The 25,040-nt window shown below is 44.1% G+C and overlaps 1 protein-coding gene across 2 annotated transcripts in view; it reads right to left on the bottom strand.

Moving 5' to 3' along the window:
* narfl (nuclear prelamin A recognition factor-like) overlaps positions 1-25,040 on the bottom strand; it is a 48,645-nt gene that overhangs the window by 9,216 nt on the left and 14,389 nt on the right. The window contains exons 3-6 of one of the 2 annotated variants that reach the window (XM_060901620.1): positions 21,885-22,028; positions 10,481-10,610; positions 8,551-8,685; positions 39-157 (exon numbers count right to left, since the gene is read on the bottom strand). In XM_060901620.1, coding sequence (XP_060757603.1) covers positions 39-157; positions 8,551-8,685; positions 10,481-10,610; positions 21,885-22,028 — 528 coding nt within the window. Of the gene's footprint in view, positions 1-38; positions 158-8,550; positions 8,686-10,480; positions 10,614-21,884; positions 22,029-25,040 lie in introns of both variants that reach the window. The other variant, XM_060901619.1, reaches the window with a different exon arrangement.

Raw genomic sequence — 25,040 nt, forward strand, 5'->3', positions numbered from 1 at the left:
CATCTTTAATTAGGAGGAGGGAATAATGTGTGCATTACCTGCTGTCCAGCGAAGAATCTCTTGACCAGTGAGCCCATCATCTGTTGTGGAGAACGGGTTGTGCTGATGTAAGGCAGGATGAAGTCACCATGGGTCTTCTCAGCATAGCAGATCCAACCTGTTCTCAAGACAAAGATGCTTATACCGTAAGATACTGTTCCTCAGGCCAAGCACATGTTGGAGTTCCAGTATGTCATACAGATTTCATGCAATACTTGCATTATGCCATAACAGATTTAATCTTTACCACTAAGCTCTACCATGTTACAGAGTTTAGTCTGTACTATATGTATATAAAAGACCTTGATGATTAAACTCTACAGCAGACTCTTTGCCCACACACCATGTCATGTTTATTGTATAATTTGGGCACAACTCTCAGAATCATGCCACTGGCTAACTGCACCTGTGCGTGGATACACATTTGTGTCTTGTTTTTCATCAGTATGGCAGGGAAACAAACTTTTGAACACTGCGCTACCAGCTTTTTGCAGAAAGATATACAGTACTCGCTGGATTAGAAACTGTCTAAAGTTAATTGTTTGCAATATCGGTCAATTGACCTCTTGTTAAGTAGGTGGTTCTGAGCAGACTCTTGAGAAAGTTTCAGAATCTTCTGTATTAGTGTCCTTCATGATTGGACATAATGATCCAGTTTAAATCTCTGTTCTTACGGGCATGGAGCAGCCATGGCCTAAAGGTTAGAGAAGCAGCTTTGGGACCAAAAGCTTGCCAGTTCAATTCCCTGGACCATCAGTAAAATGTGTGGGAGGGAGGAGCACTGTCTCCTCCCTCTACAGACATGGCTGAAGTGTCCTTGAGGAACCTAACCTCTTCCAGTGGGCAGCTGGGTGTGTGTTCACTGCAGGATTAAAGGAGATATGCAGAGCCTTTATTTTTAAATACATTTCTGAGTGGATAGTATCTCCATCCTTGACTCTTGTATGCTGCATAAATAGGAATAAAAATATATGAGAGTTAAAAATTGACCACAAAGGTGGCATTCGAGCTGCCACGCTGAGCCAGTGACGTCACAGCTGTAACCGGTTTTAAGGCCAAGGCCTTTGACAGCTATAGACCAAAGTCATATACAGTGCTCAGCATAAATGAGTACACCTCCTTTGAAAAGTAACATTTTAAACAATATCTCAATGAACACAAACAATTTCCAAAATGTTGACAAGACAAAGTTTAATATAACCTCTGTAACTTATAACGGGAAAAAGTAAGGTTAATAATATAACTTAGATTACACATTTTTTCAGTTTTACTCAAATTAGGGTGGTGCAAAAATGAGTACACCCCACAACAAAAACTACTACATCTCGTACTTTGTATGGCCTCCATGATTTTTAATGACAGCACCAAGTCTTCTAGGCATGGAATGAACAAGTTGGTGACATTTTGCAACATCAATCTTTTTCCATTTTTCAACAATGATCTTTTTTAGTGACTGGATGCTGGATGGAGAGTAATGCTCAACTTGTCTCTTCAGAATTCCCCAAAGAAAAGAATTTCTTTACACCACAAAGGTGAAGGCTACAAGATGATCAGCAAAGCTTTACTTATCAGTCAGAATACTGTAGCAAAAGTGGTACAAAAATTTAAGATAGAACTACAACCATCTCACAGAGACGTCCAGGTCGTTCATGGCAGTTAACACCTCGACAGGAGCGTCTTCTGATGAGAAGGGTTGAAGAAAATCGGCATGCAAGTTCACTGCAGTTATCTAAAGAAGTAGAAAGCCAAACTGGGGTGACTATTTCCCCATGACACAATACAGCGTACACTGCAGAGGAATGGCATGCATGGATGCCATCCACGAAAGAAGCCTCTCCTAAAGCCCAGGCACAAAAAAGCCTGCCTAGAGTTTGCCAGGGCCCATGCTGACAAAGATAAAGACTACTGGGACTCTATACTCTGGAGTGATGAGACCAAGATAAATGTTTTTGGAACTGATGGCTTCAAAACTGAATGGCATGGCAAAAGGTGAGGAATACAAAGAAAAATGCATGGTGCCTACAGTGAAACATGGTGGTGGCAGTGTCCTTATGTGGGGTTGCATGAGTGCTGCTGGTGTCAGGGAGCTGCATTTCATTGATGGCATCATGAATTCACAGATGTATTGCTCTACACTGAAAGAGAAGATGCTACCATCACTCTGTGCCCTTGGTCGTCGTGCACTTTTCCAACATGACTAAACACACATCTAAGGCCACTGTTGGATTTCTGAAGAAGAACAGGGTGAAAGTGATTCAGTGGCCAAGCATGTCTACTGATCTGAACCCAATCGAACACCTATGGGGAATTCTGAAGAGACAAGTTGAGCATCACTCTCCATCCAGCATCCAGTCACTAAAAGAGGTCATTGTTGAAGAATGTAAAAAGATTGATGTTGCAAAATGTCGCCAACTTGTTCATTCCATGCCTAGAAGACTTGGTACTGTCATTAGAAATCATGGAGACCATACAAAGTACTAGATGTAGTAGGTTTTGTTGTGGGGTGTACTCATTTTTGCACCACCCTAATTTGAGTAAAACTGAAAAAAATGTGTAATCTAAGTTATATTATTAACCTTACTTTTTCCTGTTATAAGTTAAACAGAGGGCGGCACGGTGTAGTGGTTAGCGCTGTTGCCTCACAACAAGAAAGTCCGGGTTCGAGCCCCGTGGCCGACGAGGGCCTTTCTGTGAGGAGTTTGCATGTTCTCCCCGTGTCCGCATGGGTTTCCTCCGGATTCCCCCACAGTCCAAAGACATGCAAGTTAGGTTAACTGGTGACTCTAAATTGACCGGAGGTGTGAATGTGAGTGTAAATGGTTGTCTATGTGTCAGCCCTGTGATGACCTGACAACTTGTCCAGGGTGTACCCCACCTTTCGCCCGTAGTCAGCTGGGATAGGCTCCAGCTTGCCTGCGACCCTGTAGAACAGGATAAAGCAGCTAGAGATAATGAGATGAAAAGTTAAACAGATGTTATATTAAACTTTGTCTTGTCAACATTTTGGAAATGTTGTACTCATTTACGCTGAGTACTGTAAATAAAAATTTATGGTGAAGATGAGAAATACCGTTACTGACTTGCTCAACTAAGACTGATTTGACGTCATTGATTGTGGGTTGACTCTCATTAAAGCAGGATAGGTGTTATAACTTATGCAACATACATGTACATGCATGCATTTTCACTGATAAAACATAAAAGACTAATTAAATAAATCAGATGAACTGAGACAATCACATTCTGAAGCAAATTAAATAATCTTATACCAGAAACTTAAATACACAATACAAGTTACATGTGTTAATCTAAATGCAGGTAAACAACATGTTTTTGTTGTCTCATCTCATTTTCTTCCACTTATCTGGGGCTGGGTCGCGGAGACAGCAGTCGGAGCATGGAAGCCCAAACTTCCCTCTCCCCAGACCCCTCGGCCAGCTCCTCGGGAAGAACACCAAGGCGTTCCCAGGCCAGCCGAGAGACATAGTCCCTCCAGCGTGTCCTGGGTCTTCCCCGGGGCCTCCTCCCAGGGGGACATGCCTGGAACACCTCCCCAGGGAGGCGTCCAGGAGGCATCCGAAAGAGATGCCCAAGCCACCTCAGCTGATTCCTCTCGATGTGGAGGAGCAGCGGCTCTACTCCGAGCTCCTCCCAAGTGACTGTGCTTCTCACCCTAAGGGAGCGCCCAGCCACCCTGCGAAGGAAACTAATTTCAGCTGTTTGTATCCGTGATCTTGTTCTTTCGGTCATTACCCAAAGCTCATGACCATAGGTGAGAGTCGGAACATAGATTGACCGGAAAATCGAGAGCTTCACCTTTTGGCTCAGCTCCTTCACCACGATGGACCGATAAAGCGACCGCATCACTGCGGAGGTTGCACCGATCCGCCTGTCGACCTCATGCTCCATCCTTCCCTCACTCGTGAACAAGATCCCAAGATACTTAAACTCCTCCACTTGAGGCAGGACTTCTCCACCAACCTGAAGAGGGCAAGCCACCCTTTTCCGGTCGAGAACCATGGCCTCGGACTTGGAGGAGGTGCTGATTCTCATCCCAGCCGCTTCACACTCGACTGCAAACCGCCCCAGTGCATGCTGAAGGTCCTGGTTTGAAGAAGCCAACAGGACAACATCATCCGCAAAAAGCAGAGATGAAATCCTGTGGTTCCCAAACAGGATCCCCTCCGGCCCCTGGCTGCACCTAGAAATTCTGTCCATAAAAATTATGAACGGAACCGGTGACAAAGGGCAGCCCTGCCAGAGTCCAACATGCACTGGGAACAAGTCAGACTTACTGCCGGCAATGCGAACCAGACTCCTGCTCCGTTCGTACAGGGACCGGACAGCCCTTAGCAAAGAGCCCCGAACCCCACACTCCCGAAGCACCCCCCACAGGATACCACGAGGCACACGGTCGAATGCCTTCTCCAGATCCACAAAGCACATGTGGACTGGTTGGGCAAACTCCCATGAACCCTAGAGCACCCTATGAAGGGTATAGAGATGGTCCAGTGTTCCACGACCAGGACGAAAACCGCATTGTTCCTCCTGGATCCGAGGTTCGACTATTGGCCGAATTCTCCTCTCCAGTACCCTGGAGTAAACCTTCCTGGGGAGGCTGAGAAGTGTGATTTCCCCTATAATTGGAGCAGACTCTCCAGTCCCCTTTCTTAAAAAGAGGGACCACCACCCCGGTCTGCCACTCCAGAGGCACTGTCCCCAACCGCCACGCGATGTTGCAGAGGCGTGTCAGCCAAGACAGCCCCACAACATCCAGAGACTTGAGATACTCAGGGCGGACTTCATCCACCCCCGGTGCCTTGCCACTGAGAAGCTTGCAAACCACCTCAGTGACTTCGGCTTGTGTAATGGACAAGTCCAATTTTTGAACATAAATGCTCAATAAGAAAAAACGATGAAAAATCATCTGTGGCAAGGCATTTCCAGTCTGCTGGCCATGACGCTAGTATGTTGAAATTTATGGGACTAGAGATGGTTTACAGGTCTCCACGAGGGGGAAATAGAGAGAACCATCTCTTACAGCGAGAGGCATGGTATATTTTTAATTTGAATACGTGTATACCGAATGGGATGAATGAAGAGCTATCCCTGACTTGTTTTTTATGAAGGTAATAATGTACTGATGGCTATACTGCATTACATAATTGTAAATATGCACATAATGTCTGTAATGTTTTGTGAATGTATTTTTCCAATCGAAGGATTATTTTGACACATGGTCTAAATACTTCATTGTCATTGGTTTGTTGTAATGGGGTGTGGTAATGGGTGTGGGTATTTAAAAGTGTTTTTGTGGTTACATTGTTGCACACTGAGGAAGGCACACGCCGAAACGCGTTTGTGCAATAAAAGGACATTATATGCAAGGTGCGGCCTTTTTCTTTGGAAATTGAGTTGCATATTTGGGTCAGCACCCTTACATTAGGAATTATTTAAGAGTAAAGCCTGCTCCAAGTAGAAAAAATACGAGTCCACCTCTGAGTCATCAGCCTCCGCTTCCTCAATGGAAGACGTGATGGTGGGATTGAGGAGATCCTCGAAGTATTCCTTCTACCACCCAACAATATCCCCAGTCGAGGTCAACAGCTCCCCACCCGCACTGTAAACAGTGTTGGCAGAGTACTGCTTCCCCCTCCTGAGGCACCGGACAGTTTGCCAGAATTTCCTCGAGGCCGACCGATAGTCCTCCTCCATGGCCTCACCGAACTCCTCCCAGTTCCGAGTTTTTGCCTCCACAACTGCCTGAGCTGCGGCACGCCTGGCCTGCCGATACCAGTCAGCTGCCTCAGGAGTCCCGGAGGCCAACATGGCCCGATAGGACTCCTCCTTCAGCTTGACGGCATCCCTTACTTCCGGTGTCCACCACCGGGTTTGGGGATTGCCGTCACGACAGGCACCGGAGACCTTGCGGCCACAGCTCCTAACAACCACGTTGACAATGGAGGCAGAGAACATGGTCCACTCAGACTCAATGTCCCCCGCCTCCCTCGGAAGCTGGGAAAAGCTCTCCCAGAGGTAGGAGTTAAAGACCTCCCCAACAGAATGCTCAGCCAGACGTTCCCAGCAGACCCTCACCATACGTTTGGGCCTGCCAGGTCTGTCCAGCTTCCTCCTCTGCCAGCGGATCCAATACACCACCAGGTGGCGATCAGTTGACAGCTCAGCCCCTCTCTTCACCCAAGTGTCCAAGACATAGGGCCAGAGATCAGATGAAACGACAACAAAGTCGATCATCAACCTCCGACCTAAGGTGTCTTGGTGCCACGTGCACTTATGGACACCCCTATGCTCGAACATGGTGTTTGTTATGGGCAAACTGTAACTAGCACCGAAGACCAATAACAAAGCACCACTTGGGTTTAGATCGGGGAGGCCGTTCCTCCCAATCACGCCCTTCCAGGTGTCACTGTCGTCGCCCACGTGAGCGTTAAAGTCCCCCAGTAGAACAATGGAGTCCCCAGTCTGAGCACCTCTCAGTACCTCTCCCAGGGACTCCAAGAAGGCTGGATGCTCTATACTGCTATTCGGCCTGTAGGCACAAACAGCAAGAGCCCTCTCCCCGACCCGAAGGCGCAGAGAGGCGACCCCCTTGTTTACTGGGGTAAACTCCAACACATGGCGGCTGAGCTGGGGAGCTATAAGCAAGCCCACACCAGCCCGCCGCTGCTCACCGTGGGCGACTCCAGAGAAATGGAGAGTCCAGCCCCTCTTGAGGAGCTGGGTTCCGGAGCCCAAGCTGCGCGTGGAGGTGAGCCCGACTATCTCTAGCCGGTACCTCTCAACCTCCCGCACAAGCTCAGACTCTTTCCCCCCTAGCGAAGTGACATTCCATGTCCCAACAGCTAGCCACTGTGTTCGGGGATCAGGTCGTCGAGGCCCCTGCCTTCGACTGCCGCCCAGTCCACACTGCACTGGCCCCCTACAGCTACCTCTGTGGTTGGTGAACCCACAGGAGGTTGGGCCCACGTCATCGCTTCGGGCTGAGCCCGGGCCAGGCCCCGTGGGCAAAGGCCCGGCCACCAGGCGCTCGCATACGAGCCCCAACCCCGGGCTTGGCTCCAGGGTGGGGTCCCAGCTGCACCATACCGGACAACGCCACTGTCCTTGATATATTTTTTTTTTTTATTTCCATAAGGGGTTTTGGTGAACTGCTCTTGGTCTGGCCTGTCACCTAGGACCTGTCTGCCTTGGGAAACCCTAACAGAGGCGTAATGCCCCCAACAACATAGCTCCTAGGATCATTCAAGCACACAAACCCCTCCACCACAATAAGGTGGCAGTTCTAAGGGGGGTGGTTTTGTTTTTTTGTATCCAAATGAGAGTCGCAGCTTACCCGTCTGTGTTCTCGCTTCTTGAAGGCCGATTTTGTGGCTGATTGTTTTGAAACAATCTGACTTTCAGTTGTTTGTTCAGTTCTCCGTTCATTCACTTCTTCCACGTAAGGGCGAGATATTGCTGCTGAGGCAAGCATATGCAGCAGAGAAATCAGATGGCTGGTCCACTCGTTCTCTGTTTTCCCCCATATTGAGTATTCCGCCATTACTACTCGGCTCAGGCAATTACTAAAACCCGGGACGGGACATCCCCGGTTTTAGCAACAACCGTGGGGAGGTCAGTGCCCAAGCGATAATATGTCACGTCCCATTCCGTCCCGGGTTTTACCAACAACCCTCGGCTCACACTCCGGGAGAACTGGTGCAACTGAACTTACTTTTCTTTCAAAAAAAAAAATCAAATCAAATAAATAAATTACTTTCCTTTTCTTGTAGTTTTACTTAACTGTTAGTACTTCCCCCTCTTTCAATACAGGCTTATAGCCAACGCTCCTCAACAGATCAGAGGTCTCGTATGAGTCTTCAGTAAAATGTGCAGAACAGAGGAGAGACCACTTCGTAGGCGCCCAATGTGCCCGTGAACTTCTTGCAAAATGCGTCCAAATCTTTGCAGTTTGAACATTCTTGGGCCATGAATGCAACATAAATCCACCTTCTGTCATGTTGCTGCACACGCCAGCAACACATCTATAAAATAAATTAGCTTAAAATGGAAGCTCGAAGTTGCAGTCAGCTCTGTGTTTTAGTATAGCAGAAGTGGCAATGAGACCGATAGACTTTCTGTTGTGACGTTATGGACATCAAGGTCATTCACTCAGACTGCTACCTATATGAATCACTTTAATCGTAAAAATTACTATATTAGATTTATTGTTAACGCTTAAAACTATTCCTGTGCCATTCTTGAGGTCTCAAGGCATTTATAAACCAAAGTGAGGCCATGGTTCTGCATATCTCCTTTAAATGCAGAGAAAGAATTTCACTCTACCCAAATATACATGTGACAAATAAAAGCTTCTTCTTCTTACTAAGGCAGACATTAATCTTAGCAATCACCAGATCTAACCTCTGCAAACACAGTGCTAGTAGAACCTGACCTCTTTGATTTACTACGGTTGTATAAGGAGTCTAAGGACAAAGAAAATCTGTTTGTTACCAGGGCAGGCAGATGCCAGCATGGGCAAGGCTTTCTTGTCCTCTTCTTTCTGTGCGAACCTCTTGATGAACTCTCTCTGACTCTCCAGCAGGCTGAAGGTGCGACTGAAGCCAGTGTCAAACACATAATGAACACCTGAAATATATAGCGCGCGCAAAAAAATTTAGACTCCGTATAAGCAAATCCAACCATATACAACCCCAATTCCAAAAAAGTTGGGACAAAGTACAAATTGTAAATAGAAATGGAATGCAATGATGTGGAAGTTTCAAAATTCCATATTTTATTCAGAATAGAACATAGATGACATATCAAATGTTTAAACTGAGAAAATGTATCATTTGAAGAGAAAAATTAGGTGATTTTAAATTTCATGACAACACATCTCAAAAAAGTTGGGACAAGGCCATGTTTACCACTGTGAGACATCCCCTTTTCTCTTTACAACAGTCTGTAAACGTCTGGGGACTGAGGAGACAAGTTGCTCAAGTTTAGGGATAGGAATGTTAACCCATTCTTGTCTAAAGTAGGATTCTAGTTGCTCAACTGTCTTGGGTCTTTTTTGTCGTATCTTCCGTTTTATGATGCGCCAAATGTTTTCTATGGGTCAAAGATCTGGACTGCAGGCTGGCCAGTTCAGTACCCGGACCCTTCTTCTACGCAGCCATGATGCTGTAATTGATGCAGTATGTGGTTTGGCATTGTCATGTTGGAAAATGCAAGGTCTTCCCTGAAAGAGACGTTGTCTGGATGGGAGCATATGTTGCTCTAGAACCTGGATATACCTTTCAGCATTGATGGTGTCTTTCCAGATGTGTAAGCTGCCCATGCCACACGCACTAATGCAACCCCATACCATCAGAGATGCAGGTTTCTGAACTGAGCGCTGATAACTTGGGTCGTCCTTCTCCTCTTTAGTCCGAATGACACGGCGTTCCTGATTTCCATAAAGAACTTCAAATTTTGATTCATCTGATCACAGAACAATTTTCCACTTTGCCACAGTCCATTTTAAATGAGCCTTGGCCCAGAGATGTCGTCTGCACTTCTGGATCATGTTTAGATATGGCTTCTTTGAACTACAGAGTTTTAGCTGGCAACAGCGGATGGCACAGTGAATTGTGCTCACAGATAATGTTCTCTGGAAATATTCCTGAGCCCATTTTGTGATTTCCAATACAGAAGCATGCCTGCATGTGATGCAGTGCCGTCTAAGGTCCCGAAGATCACGGGCACCCAGTATGGTTTTCCGGCCTTGACCCTTACACACAGAGATTCTTCCAGATTCTCTGAATCTTTTGATGATATTATGCACTGTAGATGATGATATGTTCAAACTCTTTGCAATTTTACACTGTCGAACTCCTTTCTGATATTGCTCCACTATTTGTCAGCGCAGAATTAGGGGGATTGGTGATCCTCTTCCCATCTTTACTTCTGAGAGCCGCTGCCACTCCAAAATGCTCTTTTTATACCCAGTCATGTTAATGACCTATTGCCAATTGACCTAATGAGTTGCAATTTGGTCCTCCAGCTGTTCCTTTTTTGTACCTTTAACTTTTCCAGCCTCTTATTGCCCCTGTCCCAACTTTTTTGAGATGTGTTGCTGTCATGAAATTTCAAGTGAGCCAATATTTGGCATGAAATTTCACAATGTCTCACTTTCGACATTTGATATGTTGTCTATGTTCTATTGTGAATACAATATCAGTTTTTGAGATTTGTAAATTATTGCATTCCGTTTTTATTTACAATTTGTACTTTGTCCCAACTTTTTTGGAATCGGGGTTGTAGAATATCAGCATGAAGGTAAGGTTTAACCTATATTATTATTATTATTAAATGAGAAAAGAGACAAAAAGCATTTTTGCTCAGTCTAAAAGGTCTGAATATTCTGAGCACTGGCCCATTCCAAGCTTTCACTACTCACCCAGATTTTTGAAGAAGTTTGTGAGCCTCCTGGCCACCTCGCTGCTGCTGAGAGAGTAGTGTGTAGCGAGGGAAGCTCGAGACTGTGGCGACACTGACACTACAACCAGTGTCTGCTCACTGCTGCTACTCTGCTGCACAGACAGACACTCATCACTCACATTTCCTTAACTTAGAAAACAGCAGCACAAGCATTTTTGTGATCATACAAAATCCCAGCATCACTAAACTCAAGAAATGGCGGGAAGATAACTGTTTGATCACATGGACAGTGAGCCGCACACAGCTCGTACAGCACACAAGAGCATTTCCAAACCAATAATCAACTCCAGAACTGCATTCATATACATCCTGGTCTGAGCTGTGTGGGTTGGAGCCCATCCCAGGAACACTTAGCATGACTGCGGAATACATGCTAGCCGGAATGCCAGCCCACTGAAGCGTTTCAAAAGAATATATATTATACTTGCAATATAATATACTAATAAATTTATGCATTCCTTCAGCTGGATATGATGACTTGAACCACATTTTCAGGATGTTTTCTTGGATGCCGTGCAAAGCATCTTATGTTGATTTCGTATAAGGTGCACATATTAAATCAGCATTCTGGAAACAAAGACTAAAGTGCTTTAAAATGATACTGACATCACTTCTAATAGTCTGACTACTGAAATGACAACAACTCTTAGTACTGTATTAGGGGTTCTCAACCTTTTCTGCTTTGAGGCCCACCTATTCATACTTGTAACAATTCAGGGCCCATTAAAAAACATCCCTAATTATTTTGCCTCATCTATTCTATTAGACTCTAATAATCTATTGTAAAATGTATTAATGGACTGCAGCATCAATCCCTGTTACAGATGGGAGCCCAAGAATTAAATAAATGCAATAAAAACAAGCTGTTTTTAATTGTAGGTGTTGTATTTAAAACTGTATGGTTGTGCCAGAAGCCAACATAAAACCATGCGTGCAGGGCATTCTCAGCCAAAAGGGATTAACGGTCCAAAAGTGGAGTCTGGTCCATTAACACAAGAACTTATTGCCATGCTTGTTTGCTGAACACAAAGTTATTAAAACCAAGAAGTACACTCAAAAGAAGTGGATATAGAAACCACTCAATGGGATTAGATCCTTATACGCTAACAAAGAAGGATTTTTCCTACGCGTTGGAAAATTATCCATCCGTGGAGTTCCCCGACATCTCAAACTACCTGGTGCTGCAGACAGCGTTCTACATGGACACACAGATGAAAACCTGGAAGAGCATGGAGGAGTACAACTTTCTATATGTGGCTGGGTTAAAGATCTGGGGATCAGGACACTACAAGATAGACGGTGGTAGAGGGATCCAAGTGCAGGAAGAGTTTAGCAGCAGGCGTGATTTTTACAACAAAAAAAAGGCAAAAATCAGAAAGCAGAGTATTTAAACAGCGTTATAAACATGGCTAGAAATAAATGTGATCGTGATGATAATACTTCCCAACGCCTATGTGAAAACAGCGTCCGTATCTGCTCGGCTCACGTGGCTGCTCGAGCTGCGCCAGACTCGAGGGCGTGAAGGTGTGACAGTCAAATGTTTGCCTGCTGTGTGACCACAACTTTCAGCTCATGTGTAGATCACCATGCATCACCATCAAAATGCCTCATTTTCATCGATAACCCATCGCAAAGCATTGTGAGCTATCGTGTGACTGTAGCTTAAAGGAAATACGCAAAACCTTTGTTTTTAAATACATTTCTGAGTGGATAGCATCTCCATCCTTGACTCTTGTATGCTGCATAAATGGGAATTTAAAAAATATATTTTTAAGCGTTAAAAATCGACCACAAAGTTGACATTCGAGCTGCCCCTCTGAGCCAGCCAGCCCTGAGTGGGTGACGTCACAGCGGTAACCGGTTTTAAGGACAAGGCCTTTGACAGCTATAAACCAAAGTCATATAAATAAAAATTTACATTGAAAAGAAAAATACCATTACCGACTTGCTCAACTAAGACCGATTTGACTTCATTAAAACAGGATAGATGTTATAACTTAGGCAACATACATGCACGCATTTTCACTGATAAAACGTAAAAGGCTAATTAAATAAATCAGATGAACTGAGACAATCACATTCTGAAGCAAATTAAATAATCTTATATTGGTAACTTACACACAATACAAGTTACATGTATTAATCTAAATGTAGGTGTGATGTATTAACGAGAGGGACGACGACATGCCTGTTGTTACTTTATTCAGCTAAAAACTTCCTCATTGCACCATGCGCATGCTCACTACACCCTGACCTGTTTGTATACACACACAGATCCAGATAACATGGATCACAAACCTTAATGAACATAGTTACCCTACAACAAATATGTGGTAAATCAAATCAATACACCACATTATCCCCCCTTTTAACTGGGAACAACAGTTAACTAAAATAATTCCACAAAAACAAGTTCACATTCATAGGGAGTAACCACAGAAATAATAACATCCATTTTCTTTTTTGGTTAGTGAACCGCAACTGTCAGGTGACACAACAACAAATGGCTTCAGTTAAACTCAAATAACATTTTGTACCATTTTGGTATTATTATTCTCTACTAACCCCATACAGTACGAGTGCTTAGGCATATTAGCAACAAGCATGTATATAATCACATACACGGTGTAGGTATACAGTCTCATTGCATAAATCTCTTGGGTGGTTTACTCACTCGCACTGAGCACCTCAGAGCCACGGGCTCAGGCTCCAGGAGCTCTGGTGACTGCACAGTGGAGTCAACAATGTCCTGAGAACTACTGCAGTCCTTACCATCCAACTGTTCTACCTGAGAGTTAGCTACCACTGTGTCAGGTTCAGCCGTGGCTCGAGCTCGCAGCTGGTCTCCATGACGTCTGTGCACTGTGCCAGAATCCCGCTCTCAGACCTCATATGACACAGGGCCAGTCTGTCTCACCACCAACCCTGGAATCCTACTTGTGGTCTCCTCCCACAGTGCTATGCAGGTACACATCGTCATCCACGCTGAATGATCAATCTGCAGCACTGCAGTCATGGTGGTCCTTTTGCTGATACTGTCTCTTTGGCGCAAGGCTTCAGGAAATCCAGCCTTGTGCAGACGTGTCTGTGTAAAAACAGGTCAGCAGGAGACTGTCCAGTTGTGCAGCTAGGTGTGGTCCGATACCGCAACAAAAACAGGGACAGCTCGTCATCAATGTTCATGGTAGTGTTGGCAAGCTTTTTCATACCCGCCTTGAATGTCTGAACATATCTCTCAGCCAGACCATTTGTCGCCGGATGTCCTGGGGCACTTCTTGTGTGCAGAATCCCATTCTGCTTGACAAAGGTCTGGAACTCCTCAGAAGTGAAAGTGGTGGCATTATCTGTTACAATTTGCTCTGGCAATCCATAGGAGGCAAACAGTCTCCTTAGCCTAGTCACAGTAGCCTGGGAAGTGATTTGCAACATCCAAAACACTTCCAACCACTTTGTGTACGAATCAGCCACGACCATGAACATGTTGTTCAGGAAAGGTCCAGCAAAGTCTATATGTAGTCTTTTCCAGGACTTACCTGGAAACTCCCATGGGTGTAGTGGAACGTGCTGAGGCCTTTTTTGCTCCAACTGACATGCTTCACATTCTTTACACATTTGCTCCACGTCCAAGTCAAGATTTGGCCACCATACAAATTAACAAGCAACAGCTTTTGTTTTCACTATACCATGGTGCCCTGAGTGAATTTCCTTTAACACCACGTCTCTCATTTTTGAGGGTACAATGACTCTGGTCCCCCATAGGACACAACCTTGCTCTGTGGATAGGTCATTTCTCTTTGTGAAAAACACTTTCAAAAGTTTCCTCTACTTGGGTTGGCCAGCCATCCATGACATATGTCTGAAGATTCTCAGTCATCCAGGTCATAGTAAACTGTGGGTGGTAGAAGAGAGCAACTGGACTTGTCTGAAGATGCTTGAAAACGTTTCGCCTCTCATCCGAAAGGCTTCCTCAGTTCTGTCTGACTAATAGGGAGTATCAGGTATTTATCCTCTCATGGATCATAATAGAATCAGAATTCTGATAGCTGCATAGTAGGTGGCTGATAAATGATGTCTTAGACCCCCACCTCTGTTCAGTGATGGCCGTTCCAGGTTGGCAAAAAAAAAAAAAAACCTATGACCAGGTTTTTTTTCATAGTAAACCTGGATGACTGAGAATCTTCATGTCTGTGAAGATTCTCAGTCATCCAGGTTTACTATGACCTGGATGACTGAGAATCTTCACAGACATGTTTCTACGCACTTTGGGATGAGATCCCTTCAACTGGTGCAGGAGTATGAGAGGACTTCCAGAAAACTGGCAGACATTTTAGCCAGAGAGGATCGTTCTTTTTTTGCCAACCTGGAACAGCCATCACTGAACAGAGGTGGGGGTCTAAGACATCATTTATCAGCCACCTACTATGCAGCTAACAGAATTCTGATTCTATTATGATCCATGAGAGGATAAATACCTGATACTCCCTATTAGTCAGACAGAACTGAGGAAGCCTTTCAGATGAGAGGTGAAACGTTTTCAAGAATCTTCAAACAAGTCCAGTTGCTCTCTTCTACCACCCACAGTCATCCATGATATACTTGTAGACTCGGGCTAGCTCACTGTCGGTGCGTGTCATCTGGGCGACTAGTGTAGCATTGAGTGGTGCCTCTTGTAGATGCTCTGTAAGCAGTGAGTGGACAGTAGCCGATGCTACAGTAGTTCCTGTGTTGCTAGTCTCAGGTAAAGGGCAATGGGAGAGCCCATCAGCATTGCTGTGCTCTTCTGACTTGCAATAGACAAATGTGGTAGTCATAAGCTGACAGTATAATGGCCCACTGCTGAATGCGTGTGGCAGCCGGTGTAGGCAGACCCTTGTGCTCGCCAAAAAGTGCCAATAAAGGGCGATGGTCAGTGACTAAAGTAAAATGTCTACCCCACAAATACTGGTGGAATTTCTTTACGCCATAAATCAGTCCAAGCGCTTCCTTCTCTATCTGAGAATATTTTTTCTCTCCTGGAGACAATGTTCACGAAGCATAAGCAATTGGTCTCTCCTCTCCATTAGACATGGTGTGTTGAATCACTGCTCCAATGCCATATGCAGAGGCATCACATGCCAAGGTGAGTGGGAGACTGGGGTCATAGTGTGCTAAAACCTGGTCACTAGTCAACAGGTCCTTACACTTCACAAAAGCAGACTGTTCTGCCTCAGCCCAGTTCCAAGTTACACTTCTTCTAAGCAGTCTGTACAATGGTGCCAACACCGTGCTCTGCTGAGGCAAAAATCTCCCATAATAGTTTAAAAGTCCCAAAAAGGCCTGGAGCTCCTTAACGTTGGTAGGAGCAGGAGCCTCCCATATTGCTCTCACCTTGTCCTCTGAAGGGTGAATACCACGTTTGTCCAGTACATGGCCCAAGTACTCTAGTTGAGTTTTGTCAAACTCACACTTTGAGCGTTTCACTCGTAGTCCATTCTCCTGCAAGCATTGCAGGACCCTTTGAAGGTTGTGGAGGTGGTCTTCCTCCGAGCGTCCCATAATGAGAAGATCATCAAGAAAAACTACCACCGGTAAGTCTTTCATTACATTTTCCATAATCCGCTGGAAGATGGAGGAGGCGGAGCTGATCCCAAAAGGAAGTCTGTTATACACAAACTCCCTGTGTACACATACACCCTGTGGGTGTTGATGGTAGTGTATTTTCTTGGAGTCATCATCTAGCAAAACTTGCTGATAAGCTGCTGCTAAATCAATTTTAGAGAAAATCTTACCTCCACTAAGGGTTGCTAAAAGCTCCTCTAAACGAGGCAAGGGGTAGCTATCTGTTTCAAGTGCCTGGTTAACTGACACCTTATAAATCACCACACAGGCGAAGTGACTGATCTTTTTTTCTCCACCGGGACTGTCGGTGCTGCCCAGTCACTATGCTTAACTGGAGATATAATGTTAGCTTCCTCCAGCCTTTTGAGCTCTTTCTCTACCCTCTCCTTCATAGCAAATGGGAGGGGCCTGTGTTTGCAAAATTTAGGAGGCACATCAGGTTTAACTACGATTGAGGCTTTAATGTCCTTAAAGTGCATATCACGGGTAAATTCAGGAGCAAGATCAATGTAATTCCCCTATTTTATATTAAACTTTGGTCAAATATCTGTAACATTCTGCATTCTCTGCAATTTTTTTACCTTGTGCAATACCAGAAAAATTCAGCTGAAATCAAGCCATCCCTCTGAATCCTACATCAGTGCTGGTTTGTTTATGAGAAAACGACCTGATGATTTTCTGCAAAATTTCTTCAACGTTATCATGTAATTATTAAAATGGTTAACAGATGTATTGTAGGAGGGTGTAGCAACACCAATCTTGATGGGATTAGTACTCATCGTTTTCCAAAAGACCGGACAATGAGAGAGAAATGGGAGTGCTTGGTCTACACAGGCTGTGCACTTAAACCATGCAAAGCTCTCGCAGCCTGCTTGCGCTTCTGCAGGTGACATCACGAATCTGGCTTCAGACTCCCTTGGGATTTTTCCAGACGTGTTTTGTTATTTTTTTCTGCTGTAGACAGATGGCCTTGTGCAAAAGTACCCTTCTGGATGAGTGTGTAAAGGGACATACTTTCATATATTTAAAAAAAAAAAAAAAAAACACGAAATTGGTCCAGAATATGCACTTTAAGCATCCCTAACTCCTCCTTAAACACCTCTGAGTATTTCCTGAGCATCTCACCAACTGAGCTACGTTTCGTTTCATTCAGATAACTGATCTCTGCCCAGTTTAGTCTGAATTGCCTTAGCCAGTCCCTGCCACATAATGTTGCTCCCTACCCTCTAACAACTAGAAGTGGCAAAACTGCTGTCTGACCCTGAAAGCCTACTGTGGCTGTGATCTGACCCAGAATAGGAATGTGGCCGCCATTGTAAGCTCCAAGCTTAACCTTAGCACTCTGCAGTGGCATGTGTGAAAATTGCCTTCTGCATGTTCTCTCTGAAATGATGCTCTTCCTAGCCCCAGTATCAATTTCCATCTCTAAACCTACATCATTAATTGAGAATGTTGCTTTTTTTTTTTTTTTTTTACAGTTTGGTATCCTCACTCGTGACAGTCAAACCAGCAAACATTTCAAGATCTGAATCTTCTTCAGCTGTCACATATTTGGTGTTTTTCTTTTGCTGTCCCCTTCCTCTTGATTTTGTGCACTCAGACCTTGCCTTTGCATGACATGCCTTTTTAAATGTGTCCTATCCTTCCACAATTATGGCATTTAGTCTCCTTGAAATTGCACTCGTTTGCATTACGATTTTTCCCCTTGCACCTGTAACAGTTCCTGGCTCCTGGCTGCTTCACCATGTGGACGCTTGTAGCTCCGATGGTTTCCACCTCCATCCCTCTCAGCTGACGTGCGTCTCTGTCGGCAGTCTCCATGTTGAGGGCGATCTCAAACACTTTGGCAAAAGTGAGATAATTTTCGGAGAGTAGTCTCCTCTGGGGCGGCAGGGTGGTGTAGTGGTTAGCGCTGTCGCCTCACAGCAAGAAGGTCCAGGTTCGAGCCCCGTGGCCGGCAAGGGCCTTTCTGTGCGGAGTTTGCATGTTCTCCCCGTGTCCGCGTGGGTTTCCTCCGGGTGCTCCGGTTTCCCCCACAGTCCAAAGATATGCAGGTTAGGTTAACTGGTGACTCTAAATTGACCGTAGGTGTGAATGTGAGTGTGAATGGTTGTCTGTGTCCATGTGTCAGCCCTGTGATGACCTGGCGACTTGTCCAGGGTGTACCCCGCCTCTCGCCCGTAGTCAGCTGGAATAGGCTCCAGCTTGCCTGCGACCCAGTAGAACAGGATAAAGCGGCTAGAGATAATGAGATGAGATGAGTCTCCTCTGGCAGGCTTCAGGTTCGTCAGTGGAATACGAAATCTCGTAGTGATGCGTCCAGGTTTGCGCCGAACTCACAGTTAGCTGCACACTGCTTCAGCTCCGCTACGTACTGTGCGACCAGCTGATTAGCTTTTTGATTACACCGGTTAAACCGGAACCTTTCTGCTACCAACAGTGGCTTTGGCTCAAAATGTTCCTTTAAAACAGTCACTAGCTTGTCAAACGTCTTGTCCTTGGGCTTGTTGGGCTGCACTAAATTTCTTAAAAGTCCATATGTAGTTGCGTCCATTACACTTAACAGCGTAGCAACTTTCTTCCCATTGGCGATGTCATTAGCCTTGAAAAACTGTTCAAGCTGTTCAATATAGGCCGACCACAGCTCGTTTTCCGGCTTAAACTCATCAATTCTTCCAAACAGGGCCATTGTACTCACTACTGCCGACACCGCGCATCTCCCCTTCCCCGCGAAGAAAACTTATTTTAATTCTCGTCGCCAGATATGATATAGTAATGAGAGGAACATCGACATGCTGTTGTTACTTTATTCAGCCAAAAACTTCCTCATTGCCCCATGCACATGTGCTACACCCTGACCTGTTTGTATAGATAGTTTTTCACATGAGGTCACAGAGTCGGGGATTCCCTGGTGGCGGCCATCTTGGAGGGCTAGCTTACCGTACGGGTCACTGAGCACACATTGTAGCGCGCGAGTTACATTCATTTATATATTATTTACATTTATAGTTACATTACTACTATTTAAAGCTAGCAATGGTGCACACTTGTTGTATTCACGGCTGTCGTAATAGGTCAGATGATGAAGTCAAGCGGAGCTTTTATGGAATTCCCACTGTACGGGAACACGAAGGCAAGCAAACAAACTCAGCATACAAAGGAGAAATCTATGGCTTGCGAGAATCAACCGCAAGGATTATCAGCCTTCCAAACACAGCAAAGTCTGCTCCGATCATTTTATAAGTGGTAAGTTGTTTAAATAAACAATCAATTGTGTTTAAGTTTGTTTTTGGAAACCAAAACATCATGTGAACACTCTCTGGAGAATGCCTAACTGGAACCGCTGAGTGTACGTTTACATTGTAATGTACACTTAATATCGCTCATTTGGCACGTTTCTATTTGAAACTTGTCACTTCACTCACACAAGGGTCATTTCTGAAAAACATTTTAGGTCTATTCTGTATGATTTAATTTGTGTTTGGGATGCAAACAGCGTGCCTTTTGGCGGATGCCACCTGAATCGCGCAGATCCGTTTTTTTTTTAGGGGGGGCGTTGGAGTGTCTGATTATAATTTCAAAGTAAATTCTGTATTAAAATTACTAAATAAGCAAATCTGTTACAGTCCATGAAACAGGAAGTATAAGGATGAGAAAAAAACAGTTTAAATCGGGAAGCTGCGCACATTTGTGCAGCCCGAGCGGTGTGCAGGACTGCGCAAATGTGCGCAGCTTCCCGATTTAAACTGTTTTTTTCTCATCCTTATACTTCCTGTTTCATGGACTGTAACAGATTTGCTTATTTAGTAATTTTAATACAGAATTTACTTTGAAATTATAATCAGACACTCCAATGCCCCCCCTAAAAAAAAAAAAAAACCGGATCTGCACGATTCAGGCGGCATCCGCCAAAAGGCGCGCTGTGAATATATAAAGGTGTATATATCAGACAGCCTTTAAAGTTTGATGAAGTCAGTTTCAGGCTTTGGAGCAGGCTTTGGCAGTTTCAGGCTTTGGCAGCCCTGCATAGTCACTTGAAAATGCATCTTTGTCCACTTCGTAGGGGTCAATTCCCCCAATCAAGGCCAGTTTGGCTGCATACCGTTGTCGTGAGATGTCGTCTAATGTATCTATATACTTCTCTTTGCTTGATTTTGCCGACATTGATCTTTATTTTAGAAAACTGACTATATAACTTCATAAATTCGTCCGAGATAACGTAGCCGGTAGTGGCGATGGTCCGTTTTGTTTACCCTCCAAGATGGCAGCTGGGGGGCGTTCCCCAGAATGCCGTGACGTCAGTGAAAACTATCTATACACACATAGATCCAGATAACATGGATCACAAACCTAAAAGAACATGGTTACCCTACAACAAATATGTGGTAAATCAATACGCCACAGCAGGTAAACAATTGTTTTGTATCCAAATTTGAGTCGGAGCTTACCCATCTGTGTTCTCCCTTCTTGAAGGCCGATCTTGTGGTCGATTGTTTCAAAACAATCTGACTTTCAGTTGTTCATTCAGTTCTCCGTTCATTCGCTTTTTCCACGTAAGGGCGAGATACTGCTGCTGAGGCAAGCATATCCAGCAGAGAAATTAGACGACTGGTCCACTCATTCTCCATACGGAGTACTCCGCCATTATTGCTCGGCTCAAGCAATTACTAAAATCCGAGACAGGACATCACCAGTTTTAGCAACAACCACAGGGAAATCACTGCCCAAGCGATAAGAGGTCACATCCTGTCCCGGGGTTTAGCAACAACCCTCAGCTCACACTCTGGGAGAACTGGTGCAACTGAACTTGCTTTCCTCTCTCTCTCTCTCTCTCTCTCTCTCTATCTCTCTTTCTTTTTCTTGTAGTTTTCTTTTCCTTTAATTGTTGGTACTGCACCCTCTTTCAATACAGGCTTATAGCCAACGCTCCTCAACAGATCAGAGGTTTCGTACAAGTCTTCAGTAAAATGCGTAAAGCAGAGGAGAGACCACTTCGTAGGCGCCCAATGTGCCCGTGAACTTCTCACAAAACGCGTCCAAATCTTTGCAGTTTGAACATCCTTGGGCCATGAATGCAACATAAATCCACCTTCTGTCGCGTTGCTGCACCGGCCAAAAACACATCTACGTGGCATGGCGATAAATTAGCTCAAAATGGAGGATTGGAGTTGCAGTCAGCTCTGTGTTTTAGTATAGCGGAAGTGGCACTGAGACCGATAGCCTTCCTGCTGTGACGTCACAGATGTCAAGGTCATTCACTCACACCGCTACCTATATGAATCATTTTAATCATAAAAATTACTATATTAGGTTTATTGTTAATGCTTAAAACTATTCCTATGTCATTCTTGAGATTTCAAGACATTTATAAACAAAAATTAAGGCCATGGTTCTGCGTATCTCCTTTAATGCGGTGGACGTGATGTTGGATGCAACTCAGCAATTGCACCCTACTATGGGTAAAAATTTGTTTCAACTTGGAGGGAAAATTCACGGCCCAGTAGATGGCACGTTGGCCGCGGCCCAGTGGTTGAGAAACACTGCACTATATGATCATGACTGGGAGTGTATGGAGAGAGGCCAAATATGTGAGTGACCATCTGGAAATAAAATAAACAGCTCCATGCACCTTTGTGAACTTCAAACAGTCTATCAATAGATGACCGATCTTGGAATCCCAAGGTTCCCCACAACTATGTCATGCAGCCTTGTTCTGACGTACACTATGTTTAGGAGTAATTTTCAGAAACGTTATGCATCAGTACCTTATTGAGGCGGAGCACTCGGTACAGTTCCTCATGGCTCTGCTGGGTAATTAGGATGCTCTCGGCTGATGTGATGCAGCCACTGCAGGCCAGACAGTCATTTAGAGTGATCTTGGCTTTCTCCAGTTTCTGCATTCGGCCATCCTAGAAACACACCATAGATTTGAACCAAAACAAACAGCACATAGGACATAGGCATGGAAATATCAACTCCGTAATCAAGGAGTAATTATATGCCATACGCGTTACAACATACTGACTACAGAGTATGAATGGTAATACTACTCTTCATAAGATGAGAAAAAATCCAAAGTGCTCAGGAATTGATGAAAAAAAGAAATAAAAAATAAAAAATTGAAGGTGCTCTTTGGTATAGGGAATGCAAAAACTTTTGAAAAAAGAAGGAATCCAAGGCACTCTTCATATCCAACTATATACTAGAAAAGCACTCGGAGAGTGCAGACCTCCACCAAGAATCCTTTAAAAAATTCCGGGATCCAGAAGGTGATCCGGATCACCGCCAAAATTTAATGGATTGTTACTTGTGCCCAGTCACACCTCTGGAAAAAATTTCAGAGCAATCCATTCATAACTTTTTCCATAATGTTGCTAACAGACAAGCAAACAAATAAACAAACAAACGCTACTGAAAACATAACCTCCTTGGCGGAGGTAAAAAAGCCTTTATTTTACATGGCTATTTCATACAGAAAACATGAGCTGAGCAGCAACCCACGTGTAGCGGCACAGACAGCCTTCTTCAGGGCATGCTGCTCCAACAAACAATTTCCTCTTAAGAGGTAAACTAATTTTAAAACACTTGAATGCAAACTGGTAATGAATTCACAGGTACGCAGTTCAAGAAAAAGCCACTTGATGGCAATACCCCTTAGGTTAAGTCCATATGAGCATGAAAAAGAAAACACTTAGAAAAAGACAATCAGACAATAGACCATTACAGAAAAGAACTAAAATCAATTTCTTAATTTAGCCCTGGATATGTTGTAGCCTGTAAACTGTATATATAAAAAAAGTTTCTCTCTGTAATAATAACCTTAATCTATCACCACCCCTAATGTTCTCCATAATGGTCTCCAGACCTTCAACCATGAGACTATCTGGATTACTATTATGCACATTATAAAAATGTTTGGCAACAGGATAATCAAAATTAGCCTTTCTAATGGCGGTCTTATGTTCAGAGATTCTGTCTTTAAGTAGCCTGGGCCCGCCCATCTTAAGTGTGATGCAACACGAGGGCCTGTTGCGAGCTTAGTTTGGCAAGGCAAGCTATCTACAGCTCTTCCAAGCTCCCGAAAAATCGGAAGCCAATCAACTTTGAGCATCTCCAACGGCCCTGGGTAGAGGCGTGTTCAAGGCACTGACGTAGTAGAACTGCGACCGGAAGCCATAGATTGTTTACAGAATCTATGCCGGAAGCGCTTCATTCACTAGAAACATTACGAACATGGAGCAAGTTCTCATTGAAAACGGAGCAAAGAGCAGCCCTGGAGGTATTTATTGAAAGGAAGGACGTTTTCGCCTTGCTCCCGACCGGCTTCGGTGAGAGTTTAATCTACCAGTTAGCCCCGTCGCGTCACATACGTCAGAGGAAAGAGTGATGTGATTGGTTTAAGCTTCGTCACAGCCTTTTCTGGCTTCGACCAATAGCAAACTGAGGCATTTCAGGGAGGCGGGTCAACCACGCACTTTGGGAAATGGTTGGGCGTAATATCTTTGCCAGACCAAATGCTCGCAGATCTTTGAAGTCGCGTTAGCCAGACTAGTCTTTAAGTCGCCTCTTCATTCTGCCTATATAAAAACAACCACATAAACAGGATAAGCGATATACCACAAATGTGGTGTTGCAACTGATGAATGCTTGTATGGTGTACATCTTATCTGACTTAAAATCAACAAACTGTTTGCACTCTTTGATGTCTGAACAATGATTGCAAAAACCACATTTGTATGTACCCTGTATTTGTCTGTGGAGCCAAGCAGTCTTTTTGCTCACGCTAAGATGACTTGGTACCAACTTGTCTCGCAGAGTGGGGGCCCTCCTAAAACTAATTTTTGGAGGGACTGGAAACAACCTGTCTAAGAATGGGGTCACTTTTAATAAGATTCCAATTCGAAAATATTACTCTTTTTATGGGATTGGCTAAACTACTATATTTGGTAACAAAGTAAACCTGCTCTTGACTAGGTGACTGGTTTTTTCCTTTTTTTGGAATAACTCCAATCTTGAGGTGGAGTGGCTTTTTTGTAAGCATTCTGTATTACCTCTGTTTGATAACCCCTCTGTGTAAATCAATTTGACATGATTTTAGCCTGCTTTTCATACTCCTGGTTCGTATCACAAATACGTCTAAGACGTTGAAATTGTCCAAGAGGTATGTTATTCTTAAGCCAAGCTGGATGAAAGCTATCTGCTCTTAACATAGTATTTTTGTCTGTTGGTTTACGATACACTGTGGTGTGGAGCTGGCCATCTTGACCTTTAAAGATGGTTAGGTCTAGGAAGTTAACCATAGTTTTAGAATTTTCCATAGACAATCTTACATTTCTATCATCATCATTCAAGAAATCATAAAACAATAGCAATTCATCATAAGAACCAGGCCAAATCAACAGAATATCGTCAATATACCTCCCCCACCATTTTATCTAGTCACTGTAGGTGTTACACTGGGCAAAATCCTTCTCCCATAGACCTAGAAAAAGATTGGCATAATTTGGAGCAAAACATGCCCCCATAGCAGTACTGCGTACCTGAATATACAGTTGGTCTTGAAAAAGGAAAACATTGTTCTTTAAAGTCCATTCAGTGAGTTGAATAATAAAATCAGAGGGAGGTAATGAGTCTGTAGGCCTATTTGCTAGGAAATATTGTAAAGCTTTTAGTCCATCATTATGAGCAATATTAGTATACAAGGACTCTACATCCATTGTGACTAAGAAACAATCATCAGGAACTCGTATCATTTAGGATCTTCAACACATAATTGGTGTCCTGTATGTAAGAAGGGAGCTGTTGGGCTAGAGGTTTAATATCAAAGTCTGTAAACTGGGAGGCAGGTTCTGTGAGAGACCTGTTGGAGGATATAATTGGCCTCCCTGGGGGAGATTCAAGGGACTTGTGAACCTTTGGAA

This window comes from Neoarius graeffei, chromosome 20 (assembly GCF_027579695.1).
Source record: "Neoarius graeffei isolate fNeoGra1 chromosome 20, fNeoGra1.pri, whole genome shotgun sequence".
Classification (NCBI taxonomy): domain Eukaryota; kingdom Metazoa; phylum Chordata; class Actinopteri; order Siluriformes; family Ariidae; genus Neoarius; species Neoarius graeffei.